Source organism: Gopherus flavomarginatus, chromosome 16, assembly GCF_025201925.1.
Source record: "Gopherus flavomarginatus isolate rGopFla2 chromosome 16, rGopFla2.mat.asm, whole genome shotgun sequence".
NCBI classification, from domain to species: Eukaryota; Metazoa; Chordata; order Testudines; family Testudinidae; genus Gopherus; species Gopherus flavomarginatus.
Genome location: NC_066632.1, coordinates 27,694,349 through 27,707,821, shown reverse-complemented (window position 1 = coordinate 27,707,821; position 13,473 = coordinate 27,694,349). Strand labels below are relative to the sequence as shown.

General features: G+C 44.3%; 1 protein-coding gene across 1 annotated transcript in view; it reads left to right on the top strand.

The window, feature by feature from the left end:
• LARP4 (La ribonucleoprotein 4) overlaps positions 1–13,473 on the top strand; it is a 51,269-nt gene that overhangs the window by 21,749 nt on the left and 16,047 nt on the right. Inside the window, exons 6-10 of the mRNA XM_050925366.1 lie at positions 1,000–1,103; positions 2,921–3,031; positions 5,323–5,376; positions 6,137–6,346; positions 8,752–8,855. Coding sequence (XP_050781323.1) covers positions 1,000–1,103; positions 2,921–3,031; positions 5,323–5,376; positions 6,137–6,346; positions 8,752–8,855 — 583 coding nt within the window. The remainder of the gene's footprint in view (positions 1–999; positions 1,104–2,920; positions 3,032–5,322; positions 5,377–6,136; positions 6,347–8,751; positions 8,856–13,473) is intronic.

Here is a 13,473-nt window from a genome sequence, read left to right as displayed (position 1 = left end):
GCATCCACAACTCGCATTTGATCTAGGGAGTTGCAAGTGCTTAGTGCCTTTGAATATTAGGAAAATGTGTATATTGCGTTGTGTAGTGCACGTGTAAATGAATTCATGACTCCAGATGATTCAAAAACTCATCATTCAGTTACTCAAATTATCCACCAATATCTGCCGAGAAGCAGGGTTGATATGTGATCGCTATATAAAAAAATAGCTGAATAACATTTTTTTAGCCACAGTTCATGGTCTTACAATACAAGATTAGTTACATGATTTCCATTGTTAATACTGAGAATACACTCTGGTTGCCCATAGCAGTCAATACAGACCTTGTGGTGCCAAAAGACCTGCTCACTTCACTGTGCGAGAAGTGCAGATTTATTCCCTTAGTGGTATTTGTTTCTGAACTGAACAATATGAATGGAGACAGTCACCTATTATAAAAATAAAGTTCAGTGCCAGTTGGGGAAAATACTGCTTTTGGTGAAAGCTTAAACGCCTAACTACCAAATATGATTTGAAAATTTAGGTTTTACTTTGACTTTTCACACACCTCTGCCTCTTACCTATTAAGACTGAGATTCATCACAGCTGGTTTTGTCTATAATCTCTACAGGTAACTAAAGAGATGTCAGGATCTCTAACAGTATATGTAGGCAATGAAACAGTCATGTTTCTTCCCAAATTCAAAGCACACTTTACAGTCCGTCTCGTGCTCATTTGCCACTGTTGTGTTTTTTGATATTTGAATTCTAAACAGTTTCAGAATTTGAAACGTTCTTCCCTTTGTCTCTTACTTGGCTACTCTGAGGAAAGGCTTCTGAATTGTTGTTTCAATATGTATACACGGACCAAGTTGTGAAAAATTAGATCCTAACCAAAGGAGATCCTTAATGCCTGCAAATATGTCAAAATATTTATTGATTTGAATCTTGTTGCTGACTGTTCTGTGTGTATTGCAGCGAGTCTTACAGCTACTGATGTCCAATTGTATCTTAATTTTAGCTTCCTCTATGGTACAAGTAGATGAGAGAGGGGAGAAAGTAAGACCAAACCATAAGCGATGCATTATTATTCTTCGTGAGATCCCTGAAACAACACCTACAGAGGTAAAAAATAATCTCATGGTTTACAGTAAGTATATTGGGACTTGAAAACATAGCTCTTTTTGTTGCAGCTTGAAGCAATGTGCTTTTTAGAAAACAGATTGGCAACTTAAATTGTAGATAAAATTTAATTCAACTGAGTGATATTTCTTATAAACAGCTTCTTGTCTTTTCTTTCTTGAAGCAATGTGAAATCCAAAGACCATCCCTCTTTCCACTGATGTTCTTTTCCATTATGTTATTAACACGGTAAAATGCTCTTTTGTTACATGAAATCTGTTCTCTTCCACTGAAGACTATGGAGTTATCTGAGCTCATCTGGAAGGCAGGTTGAATTGGTTTCCTTTCAGATCCAAAAGTGAGAAATCAGTCCAGAGGATAACTTGGATTTCAGGCAAAAATTTTCACAGCAGGCACTTTGCATTAAGTCAGAGGGTTGTTTTGGCAGATACAAACATTAATAAACATTTCTTATTCACTGTGATCCAGTTTGAGCCAAACTCAGTATGATGATAGAAAGAGGATAATAAAATGCCTGCTGATATTTGGCTGACAGAGCTGTTAGTTAATGAATTTTTTAAAGAAAATTTTAGAGATGTAATGTGAGGCATTTGTGTAGTGGTACTTTAAATTAGCAATACTAATGCATTTCTAGATGAACAGATTTGTCCTTGTAAGTCCCTGAAGTCTGTTGCTCCTTTTAAAAGCTGTAACCCATTGTGACACCGGCAACTTCTTGCAAAACTGTTACTTTTCTGGAAGTTAAGAATCTTGCTTCAGAAGGACCTATGTCAAAGTAACCTGGCTAACTTGAAGCCACAGTGGATGAGGCAGTATCTTTTATTGGATCAGCTACTGTTGGTGAGTTAGACAAGCTTGTGAGCCACACAAAGCTCTTCTTCAGGTCAAGGAAAGGTACTCCAACTGAGCATCGCAGCTAAATGCAAGGTGGAAAAGATGATTTAGCATAAGTAGTTAACGCATATTCTAAGGGACCATTCAAGGTAGAGTACATTGCATACAACTCGAAACCAGTTATTCATAAAGCTTCCTTGCCAGCTTAATGCTGCAATATCTTCTTTTATCCCATGGTCCCCTCACCAAAAAGCCCACTATTTTTTGTTTTGTTTTTTAATCTGTGTAGCTCATGAGTGCAAGACTGATGTTATTCTCTTAGAGAACTCCACAGATGTACTTGTCATATAGGTAGAAATCTCAAAGAATTAAACTTTCTAAAGTCACCTTTGGGCATCTTATTCTCATTACAAATGTACCTATATGCATGTCTGATATTGAAGAAAACTCAGTGTTGCATAACAAAACCTAAGATTGTGTTGTGCTCTGACATAGACCTGCCTGCTTACCGTTTCCTTCCTACACAGATTGGCAAGGCTTGAATGCTGCTGCATCAGTTGCATATTCAGCCCCCTGGGATGGGTGATAGAATCCTTGTAAGAGACACTTTCTGCTGATTAAGAGCAGTTCTGAAGGGCATTAGTGGGGATCTCAGTGTTTTGGTAGTGGAAAATGTTTGAATCAGCACATAAACCAACATATCCATGTAGTATCTGAAGAAATACACCAACATTTTAATGTTTGTATCTTCAGCTGGACTAGTGCCAATCTAGTAATGAGAGAGAGAACGTGGCAGTTATGCTTCAGCTAGGAGGTTGGACATATTCCTGGCTACAGGATGAGCCTTCAGTAACTCAGGATGTAGGACAAAAACTTCCCCTGGTGGGGAGTGGACGTTAAATCTCCCAGTTGGTTTGCAATGATAGTTTTGGAGACCCAGTCCTAACAAGTTTCCTTTTCTTCAGGAGGTTAAGGCGCTGTTTAAAAACGAAAACTGTCCCAAAGTGATAAGCTGTGAGTTTGCTCACAATAACAACTGGTACATTACATTCCAGTCAGATACTGATGCACAACAGGTAAGACTCCATTAAATTTGAAGGCAATCTCTATCCTTTAATTGAACCTTCCCTGTTATTCTTGGGAACAGCACATCTGGTGCATGATAAAATATATGCCAGAAGGGAGAGTTAATTTAATATATTAATGTATGCAGCCATAGGCGGCAGGTTATATGGGCTCGAGGTGCCTGGGCTCCAGCAATATTCAAGGCTGGGGGCCCTGCTCCAGCAATATTTGGAGCTGGGTCTCCCCCCCGGCCCTGCCTGGATTGGGCCCCGGCCCCCGCGGGCCTCCCCCCGTGTCCCTACCTGGAGCAGGTCCCAGCCTCCCCGCCTGCCGTGTCCCTGCCTGGAGCAGGTCCCAGCCCCCGCCTGCCACCCCTCCCCCTGCATGTCCCCCCCCCCGCCGCGTCCCTGCTCGACAAAAAGCAGCGCGCGCCTCTCCCCTGCCTGCTTGTGCTCCCGGCAGAACTGCCGTCTGCTGCCCCAGGGTCCTAGCGCCTGCCATTCACTAATGGCAAGGCAGGCTGCGCTTACCCTGTGCTTCTGCGCTAGCCCTGAGACTCTCCAACACCCTAAACCCCTCATCCCCCCACACCCTAATCCTCTGCTCCAGCCCTGAGCCCTCATCCCCCTGCACCCTAATCCTCATTCCCAGCCAGAGCCCTCACCCCTCCAATCCTAATCCTCTACCCAAGCCCTGAGCCTCCCCACATCATGAACCCCTCATCCACAGCCCCAACCCTCATCCCCCCACACCCTGATCCTCTGCCCCAGCTCTGAGCCCCTCCCCGCAGCATGAACCTATCATCCTCAGCCAGAGCCCTCATCCACCCGCACCCTGATCCTCTGCCTCAGCCCTGAGCCCTGTCTTGCATCATGAATCCCTCATCTTCAGCCCCACAGCCGTCACCCCTGCACTCCCTTCTATCCCCAGACTCCCTCCCAGAGCATGCACCCCCACCCCTTCCTGCACCCCCACCCCCAGCCCAAAGCCTGCACCCCTCACCCCCTCCTGCACACCACCCTCTGCCCCAGCCCAGATCCTGCACCCAGCACCCAAACTCCATCTCAAAGCCTGCACCCCTCCTGCACCTAATCCCCAGCCCAGGACCTGCACCCCAGACCTCCATCCCCCCTAAACCCCTCCCAGAGCCTTAGGCAGGTGGGGGCGGAGTTGGGGGGGCGGGTCCTGGGCACCACCAAAATTTCTACAAATTTGCCACCCATGTATGCAGCACCTATTGCCTGGAGAGCTAGGAGCTTATTTACAAAGTTGAATTCAGTTTAACTGATAGAGAAATTCAGGTGATTAGGGATGAGTGCTGTTCTTGGACTACATTTCTGCTCTGTGCCTCTTTTACCATGTGTGCTGCTTCTATTTGGTCTCTTACTACTCTTGACAAATAATAGTGTCTAGTTAATGGAAATGATGTTGGATACTGGATCTAGTATCCTGTATCTGAAATGCTGGCTTTGTTTAAACTAGAGCTAGTTGAAAGGGAGAACAATCTACATGGGCATCACATTAATTTCTGTAGTTCTTCCAGTTGCACTGTTGGGACAAATGGGTACAATTGGACTTTTATAGAAAGCTGAAGAGTAATACATGAATTCTTTCTGTTGAAAACTCTTCTCAAATGCACATCCTGCTGCAGTCACCACAACTAAACCTTGCAGTTTTGTGCTACTGCATGAGAATCTGAAAGCAAAACTGTATCGAAATTTCCTGAACAGGAAAATGAAACTGAAGCTTTTTTCATTGAACAAGCAGAGAAGTGGGCAGTTTTAAAAAAAAGGCCAAATCAGTGTCCCTGTAAATAACTTGATGGGCAATGATTTTTTTTTTTGCTGCCATAGGAAAAAACTAGGTGTTTTGCAGTGAAGGCAACATAATATTACAAACCAGGGTTTGTCTTAGTACAAATTCTCCCTTTTGAAATGCCATTGCAATGGCATACTTAAGGCAAGCACTCTTCTGTTTAACCCTTGCAACAGAGATTAAATATTTACTCTTTGATAGCAACATGATATGGTCATGTCTGTGTTAGGATTTAAGAAAGATGGTTCAAGGCAGGAAGATGTGTGCACTAACACATTGCAGCTTGGTTTGCATGAGGAACCACAAACTGATGCTCTGAATAACACAATGGCTTTTCCTCTTGTAAAATTTGTCATAAACTTATCAATATATAATGCCACTTGAATTCAGGCCTAGCTATGTTTATATTAGTCAGTTTCTAAAGACTGTCTTTGAAGTGCAGTTTTACCAAAATGATCTTTCAGTAAATGTATTTTTATGTACACAGGCATTTAAATATTTAAGGGAAGAAGTAAAAACCTTTCAGGGCAAGCCAATAATGGTAAGACTCTTTTTTAATTAATATGGGTATGGGGAGATTTCAGGAAAAAATCTTAGATCTTTTTCTTTGGCCAGCACTGTAAACTTATTAAAAATTAGTTTTGGGTTGCAAGCCGTTCCTCTATAGGACACTAGCTTGAACCCAATTTAAGTGTGTGTGGTGAGTGATCCCAAGTACAATTTCTACTGTGTGCGTGTGTGCGTGCGTGCTTGCTTGCTTGCTTTAAGCTTCCAGACTGGCATCCTTGTCTGTAAGACTCAGCAGAGGGAGTAAGGACTTTGATTCCCTTCATTTTGTAGAGCTCGCTCCTCTAGAATGACATTTAGACAGCCTGGCTGTGCAGTGTGGGGGAAGCTTGCCCTGCCTGCTGCTCTTGGTCCTGTACCTAATCTGCTGAGAAGTGAGGACTTCAGTTCCTACGGTTGTCAATCTGGCATCTTTCACAGCACTGACTTTTGCTTAAATTCTGAGTTAGTCTCGGATTATAGAGCAGTTATTGCCACAGAAGGCAACATAAAGTTTAAAGCTTTGAGTGATCCATTCGTTTAAGATACCCACCCTTTATTTTAGCACTTTATTGTAAGAAGGGATAACCAACACTGCAACATAGTCTGTCACACAAAGTTTATGCTTGTAGTCAGCAGTTAACCTAGTTTTTCCTTACTTACATTATAATAAAAATAAGAGAGAGAAAAAACTCATGTCTTTCCTCTTGCTCTCCCCATATGGCACACGTAACTTGGTTTGATCTCTCTTACAGGCAAGGATAAAAGCCATCAACACATTTTTTGCTAAAAATGGCTACCGGGTAGTGGATTCGAGTGTGTATACTCAGCCAGTTCAAACACAAGCACAGTTTGCCTCACCACTGTTTATGCAGCCTGTATATAGTCCTCAGCAGTACTCTATTTACAGTATTGTGCCTCCGACTTGGTCTCCAAATCCTGCACCTTACTTTGAAACACCACTGGTAAGTAACTGCTGCCAATTTTCATAAAATGGGAGGGTTTTTGTTATCAACACTGATGGGCAATACATTAGGAATATTGTCCCAAAATCTACTCTGAGAGCTTGAGTAACAAATTGGCTTGTGTTGATTGGGTTGGCCTCTGAGTCTTGCAAGAGACATGGGTCTGGTCACTGCTTCCATGTGTTTGTGGATTACTGACTGTTGGCTTCAGCTGGTGATGGTCCAGATCCAATAAGATAAACCTCTAAAAGGCACCCTGTCCTATCACCAGCATCAGTTAAATCTCAGGGGCCTCTGGTGTAAACTCAGTTTATCCCAAGCAAACCTGGGGAGGTGGAGAGAGATTTTCTTGCCACTTCTTGGACAAAAAGATCATGAGACTGAAGAGGCTTTACAAACTATAGACCAGGGGCCGGCAACCTTTCAGAAGCGGTGTGTCGAATCTTCATTTATTCACTCTAATTTAAGGTTTCGCGTGCCGGTAATACATTTTAACATTTTTTAGAAGTCTCTCTGTATAAGTCTATATAGTATATAACTAAACTAGTGTTGTATTGTAAAATAAACAAGGTTTTCAAAATGTTTAAGAAGCTTCATTTAAAATGAAAATGATTTTATGCCGCCAGGCCACTCAGCCCGCTGCTGGTCTGGGGTTCTGTTCACCTAGGCCGGCAGCGGACTGAGCGAGGCCTGCGGCCGGGACCCTGGCTGGCAATGGTTCGTCAGCCAGAACCCCAGACCAGCAGTGGACTATGCGGGGCCAGCAGCCAGGATCCAGAGGGCCGGAGGTGGGCTGGAGTCGGGGTTGGGGGCTGGAGGTGTCAGGGCAGAGAGGGGGCTAGGTATGGGTGGGGGTGCTAGAGTCAGGGCTACGGTTGGGGGGCGGGGGGGATGAAGGAGTCAAGCAGAGGGCTGGGTGTGTATGAAGGAGGTACAGGGCTCAGGGCAGGGTCCTGAGGGGTGTGCGGGGCTCAGGGCAGAGGGCATGGTGTGTGGGGGGGGGGGAGGGTCGGGGGTCAGGGCACAGAGGAGAGGGCTGGGTGACTGCCCCCCTAAGAACTCCCAACCCCACTGCTCCTTGTCCCCTGACTACCAGCTCCTGGGACCCTTGCCCCCCCAGGACCCCACCCCCTATCTAAGCCTACCTGTTCCTTGTCCCCAGACTGGACCCTACCCCCTACCTGTCCCCTGACTGCCCCGACCCTTATCCACACCTCCATCCCCAAACAGACCCCCAGGACTCCCATGGCCCATCGAACTGCTCCCCGCCCCCTGACAGGACCCCCAGAACTCCCGACCCATCCAACCCCTCCACTCACCTGCCCCAACCCCTCTTCACACCCCTGCCTCCTGACAGGACCACCAAACTCCCAACTCATACAACCCCCCCAGCTCCTTGTCCCCTGACCACCCCCTCCAGAGACCTCCCACCCTAACCGCCCCCACCCCAGGACCCTCATTGCTCCCGGTCCCCTGACTACCCTGACCCCTATCCACCAGCTGCCCCCTCACAAACCCCGGGACTCCTGTGCCCCATCCAACCCCCCCGCTCCCTGACTGCCCCCCCCAGAGAACACCCCCCCCCGGGATCTCACCCCCCATCCAATCCACCCTGTTCCCTGTCCCCTGACTGCTCCCACCCCTTATCCAACCTCCCCCCGCCCCCCAGCCCTGGGCCCTTTACCTTGAGGCTCCACACAGAGCCAGACACGCTGCTCCGCGGGAGCACACAGCCCCGGCCCTCAGAGCGCTGTGCGCGGCCGCGGCATGGCTCCAGTTGAGTAGGGAGTGTGTATGCCTCCCCGTGGAGCCAAACGCTGCCTCGCAGGAGTGCACAGCCCCAACCTCCAGAGCACTGCGTGCGGCAGCAGGGCTCCAGGGGAGGGGAGAAGGCGAGGGAGGGGGCGGCAGCTTGCTGCGCTCGGACGGGGAGCGCAGACCCCGCGGCTTGCTGTGCCAGGAGAGTGGGGCCATTTGCCCACCCCGTGTGCACGGCTATGCTTCTGCTCCCTGCCCCCATGGGGGGAGCAGAGGGCAGAGGAGAGCAGGCCGGGCTGGGCAGGATTTTTAATGGCATGCTGAAGTCCTGGCAGGCTCCAGTGTGCCATTAAAAATTGGCTCACGTGCCGTCTTTTGCACGCGTGCCATAGGTTGCTGACCTCTGCTGTAGACCTAGGGAGAAGTGTGGTTTTTTTTGTTTGTTTGTTTGTTTTTTTAAGAATGAGGGATTGTGAGAATGGCATGTGATGTCACAGGGTTGAGGTATAAAACATTCTGGATAAAGCCGTGAGTTAAGTTGATGTCAGCAGTACAGGAAAGGGCCAAACAACCATGAGCAACTTTTCTTTTATCTTTAGATTTGGTTCAACTCTTGACAGCCTGATATTCTTGTCTCTGTATTGCAGGCCCCTTTTCCTAATGGTGGATTTGTGAATGGCTTTAATTCACCAGGATCATATAAGACGAATGCTGCTTCCTTGAGCATAGGTCGCCCATTCCATAGAAACCGGTAAGAGAAAATCAGGAAGCTGGCTGTGATGTTAGAATTTGCAGTTTCCAGAACTTTAATGAGTCGTCAAGGAATGCTTATTGCCAAGGGCGTAATGCTTTGTAGTTGATCTAAATCACTTTCCACCTAGATTTAGAGATCAAGGAGACATTTTTTTGAAACTAAATTTAGCATAAAATCCAGGCCAACGTTCGTGAGGCCATACAATAACAAATCTGTGTATGCTAGACAGAAGAAAGGTAAGGACTCACCTGAAAGCTTCAAAGAGGTTACCATTAAGAGGCACATAAGTCTGAAACCAAGATAGCTTCCTCTTAAAAACTGGTGCTTCTAACTCATGGCTGCCTTACTTCCTAAACAGAAACTCCCACAAGACAAATTCAGCTTCTGTAGTGAGACTAACATTGTGGAGCCACTCACCTTGTACAACTTCAGAGATGCAGGCTCTTACTATTAGATAAATTCAGCATTCAGCAATTTTATCACTGTAATTCATTACCACGTCAGTCTCTCTCCTGATATAATTTTAGAGTGAACTCAAATACATTCATTTGCAGAGGAGGAAAACAACCTTGTGTGTCATTGGAGCAATGCTCTGTAATTACAAAAGACTATAGTACTCTTGCCTTGTGTGGGTGGAAACTTTTATTTGCAGGCTTTCCTACTGAATGCAGCAAGCAGGCTGATGAGCACAGTAATCGCTTTTGTGTTTGAGACTTCACTTGACAACCACTTGCGCTGTAAACATTTGGTAATGAAGTTAAAGTTCATGGCCATAAATTGACGTGATCAGTGGAGGATGGACTTTGGAATTGGGTCTTCAGGAGCAGAGTGATATGTTTATTGCTTCATTTGGGACAAGCAAGGCAGCTGAATTTAGAAAGAGAATTAATTTTTTCTAATGGGGGCAGATCCTGCACAACTGCCACTGAGCTGTGTTAGAGCTGTGCCTGTTTATCAGCGTCCCGTTGATTATTAAAACTTAAATGGAGCATTTTTATAGGATTTCTTGTGTTTGTAGCCCTAGATTTTTTGACTGTTGTCCAGCCCAGCTAATATGTACAGTAAGAGTAAAAACCTTGTAGATGGACAAGTATATCCACTTCCTAATTACCAAATGGAAATAATCCACATAATTTTTGCCTTTTGAAACTGTGCTCTTTGTCCTTCAATCTTGAGTCAGCCTCCATTCTAGGCTGGCAGCCAAAGCAACCCTATCAGATCCTCTTGGGGCAAGCCCCCTTGTGATTCCTTGGAGGAAAGATTTAAGTATACTTGGCATCAGCACTGTGCAATCATAATCACATAAAATCATAGAAGTGTAGAACTGGAAGGGACCTCCTGAGTCCATCTAGTCCAATCCCCTGCACTCAGGCAGCACTGCATAATAACTAGACCACTCCTGACATATGTTTCTCTATCCTGTCCTTAAAAACCTCCAGTAAGGGAGATGTACAACCTAAATCTCCCTTCCTGCAATTTAAGCCCATTGCTTCTTGTCCTGTCCTCTGAAGTTAACAAGAACAATTTTTCACCCTCCTCCTTATAACAATCTTTGATGTACTTGAAAACTTTTATGTCCTCCTCTTCTCTTCTCCAGGCTAAATAAACCAAATTTCAATCTTTCCTCAAAGGTAATGTTTTCTCTGACTTAACTAACTTTTATAGGAGTTGTCTATCCAGCCCTCAAAGAAGGAGGGGGATATCTCAAGAGGACAAGTGCTTCCCTCTCTCATTTTGGCTGTTGACCAAAGGGACTGGTCCGTATAGTTGAAGGAGACATATCTCCTTATTTAGACCTTCTTATTCTATTAATCAAAGGTTCCCTAAGTTCACCATCAGCCCCTGTTCTTAAGGCTTTTGAGACAGAAGTTCTGTCCTGAATCTTCGCAAAGCATAGTGTAAATTTTTACTATTAGATAAGTCATCTAATTTCATACTGAGTCCAGGGTTGGCCAGAAGCCATTCCAAATAACGTAATGGCTCTAGATAAGAGCTCCATATCCACTGGTGACAAGAAGTTACAACACATGCTTACTCCTAGGTAGCTCCTGCTTTATTGTGGGAATTCTATTGCATGATGGAGTCTCTGGAAGAGAAACTCCCTTCAGAGCAATAGGAATTGTAAAGGGTTAAGACTCTTAAATGAGAGTCTCTACTGTAATAAACCTTTTGTTTAGTAGAAAAACATAGTTGAGTTATTTGAGCTCCTTTCTTCTCCACAAATGGAGCTCTGATTTTTCAAGGTAGTAGCAAGATGGAGGTAGCTTTATTGCACACACAGTGGAATCTGGTTCCAAACACGTTTTGTCTAGGATGTGTTCTAGCCTTCCCTACATCGGTGTTATCTTAGTGTGAAGCTTTCTTTATGCCATTGCAACTTTAAAACCTGTTTCCAGGATTTCAAATGTTATATTTAAGGTGGATAGCGGAAGCCTCTGAGAAACGTTCCCTCTCAGCTGGGATGCTAGCAAGATAAGTGAGATGTAGGCTCAGAGGGTTGGCCCAGTGATGATCAAATATCGCGCTCAGAGAGAACAGGTCTAACATTCAAAAGTCTGGGCATCTCTCATTTCATGCTCACTCTCCTTGCTCACTTTCTTACTGCTTCCTTTCTTCTCTTTGCTTTCTCCTATCTTCTGCACTTTTCTCCTGTACTTTTCATTCTTCTGCCCAGACCAAGATTATGTGGCCTTCTCAATGACAGGTGAGATTATGAGATCTGAGGGCTGACTTTTCCTTCACTTTGAATGAGTTAAAAAATGGCAGACTTAAGTGACTTAACTAAGATCTGCTTTCTATGCCTATTGTAGATGCTAAAACCTATTAAGTGCTCTAGCAACCTCACTGCCAATGAACATTTATTTCATGTTATCCATGTACCAGTTTAATTTTACATGTCCCAAGCAGCAGGGATTCCTCTCTTTCCCTGAACTGTCCCTAACTGGTATGTAAAGGATGCTCTGTATACTTTTTTTGTTTTAAATGTGACATGTTCAAGGAGTTTCTTAGTCTCAGCCCTCCTTGGTAATTAGTATGCTTTTTAAAAGTTCATGTTCTTTTTTTATGCCTCTTCAGCATGGGCCCGTGAAATCTGTTGGAATAGACCAGATGGTTTAGCAAATGGTGGGAGACTTTTTTTTTTTTTTTTTTTTTTTTCCTGTTGTAATATAGGGTTTCAGTCTGGAAAGGACTGAGACCTACTGATACATTAGATGTAAATTTTTCAATCTTCTATATTTTTAATACTGTGTATGTCTCTTCCTCCCCCCCCCTTCAGTTTGCGCAATAAACAACTTTCACTCTTTCTAGGCTGCTTCACAAATTCTTGTGATAGCACAGTGTAGTAGTGTTTGGGTTGCAGAAGAATCTTTAGAATTGAAGGAAATAGAATTTAACATTTGTACAGGAGTCCACATTAGATTGTTACCAGTGGTTCCTTCTTGGCTTAAATTTTATGAATCTGACCAGACAATGTTTAATCATTGAATCAAAAAATGATAAACTCTTCTATTTTTAAAAATATAAATAAATAAAATCACTGAGCCTAAACTGATTGTCACTTTAAGTCACTTTGCCTCTGCCTCATTTTGTTGATGGAGAAAAGCTACTTACTGGGGGGCTGAGGATTGTTTCATAAAGTTTGTTGGAGGTAAGAAGTACTAGGCGATCTCTGTTCAACATGACTACTCTTCTCCTTCAATCCCAGAAAACTTCCTCCAGGGAGAAGGTAACATGCTGCTTCCCCTGTATAGCTTTTTGTCCTGTGGGCTAATCTTAATTTATCTCATCATGTGGGTAGTCGCTAGTCTAGTCTAATATTAAATATTGGCTGTTTTGTCTTTAAAGTTTAAATCAATCACATTTATTTGGGCCTCAAATGTTGCAACATGTGTGCAGGAGTGAAAGGTTCACACCCTGTGACAAACTCCCAAATTGTTGTCAGACTTAATCAACTTCCTTGTCTTGTGGATGTGAGGACAGTAGCATGAGAATGACATTGTCAAGGTAGGCTTGGCTTCAGAACAATGAGAAAATGGTTCTTCCAAACATGGTTTGCTGAGATGTAAAATGAAGAGTGGATGACTTTTCTGATATACTTCCTGCATTTGAGAGCCAAAGAGACACCTTCCTAACCATTAGATCAACCAAGCTGTGCAGGAGCCATCCAAAGGAAGTAGTGGCAAAATTGTGTCATTTGTCACTTAAAATGGCATTGGAAGATATAGTATAGAGCCCAGGGAAGAATCTTGCACCGTCGGGATAAGATTACTAATCTGTCTGTCTCTCATTTCTGGTTCCATGGTTTGCTATTAGCAGATGGTAACTTGCTGAAGACATTTTGGTTCCCCTCTGCTTAAGAGAAAGGAAGATAGATCCTTGAAAGAACTTCATAGTAGAAGGGAATCTGTCTCTTTACTAGCCAGTCTAGAATTCCTGGTGTTTGGAGACTGCCCTTGGACATTCTCTTTGTCACAGGGATGTATAGATTTTTGAAAATACACCTCTACCCCAATATAACGCGGCCCAATATAACATGAATTCAGATATAACGTGGTCAAGCAGCGCTCTGTGGGGGGGGCGGGGCTGTGCATTCTACTGGATCAAAGCAAGTTCG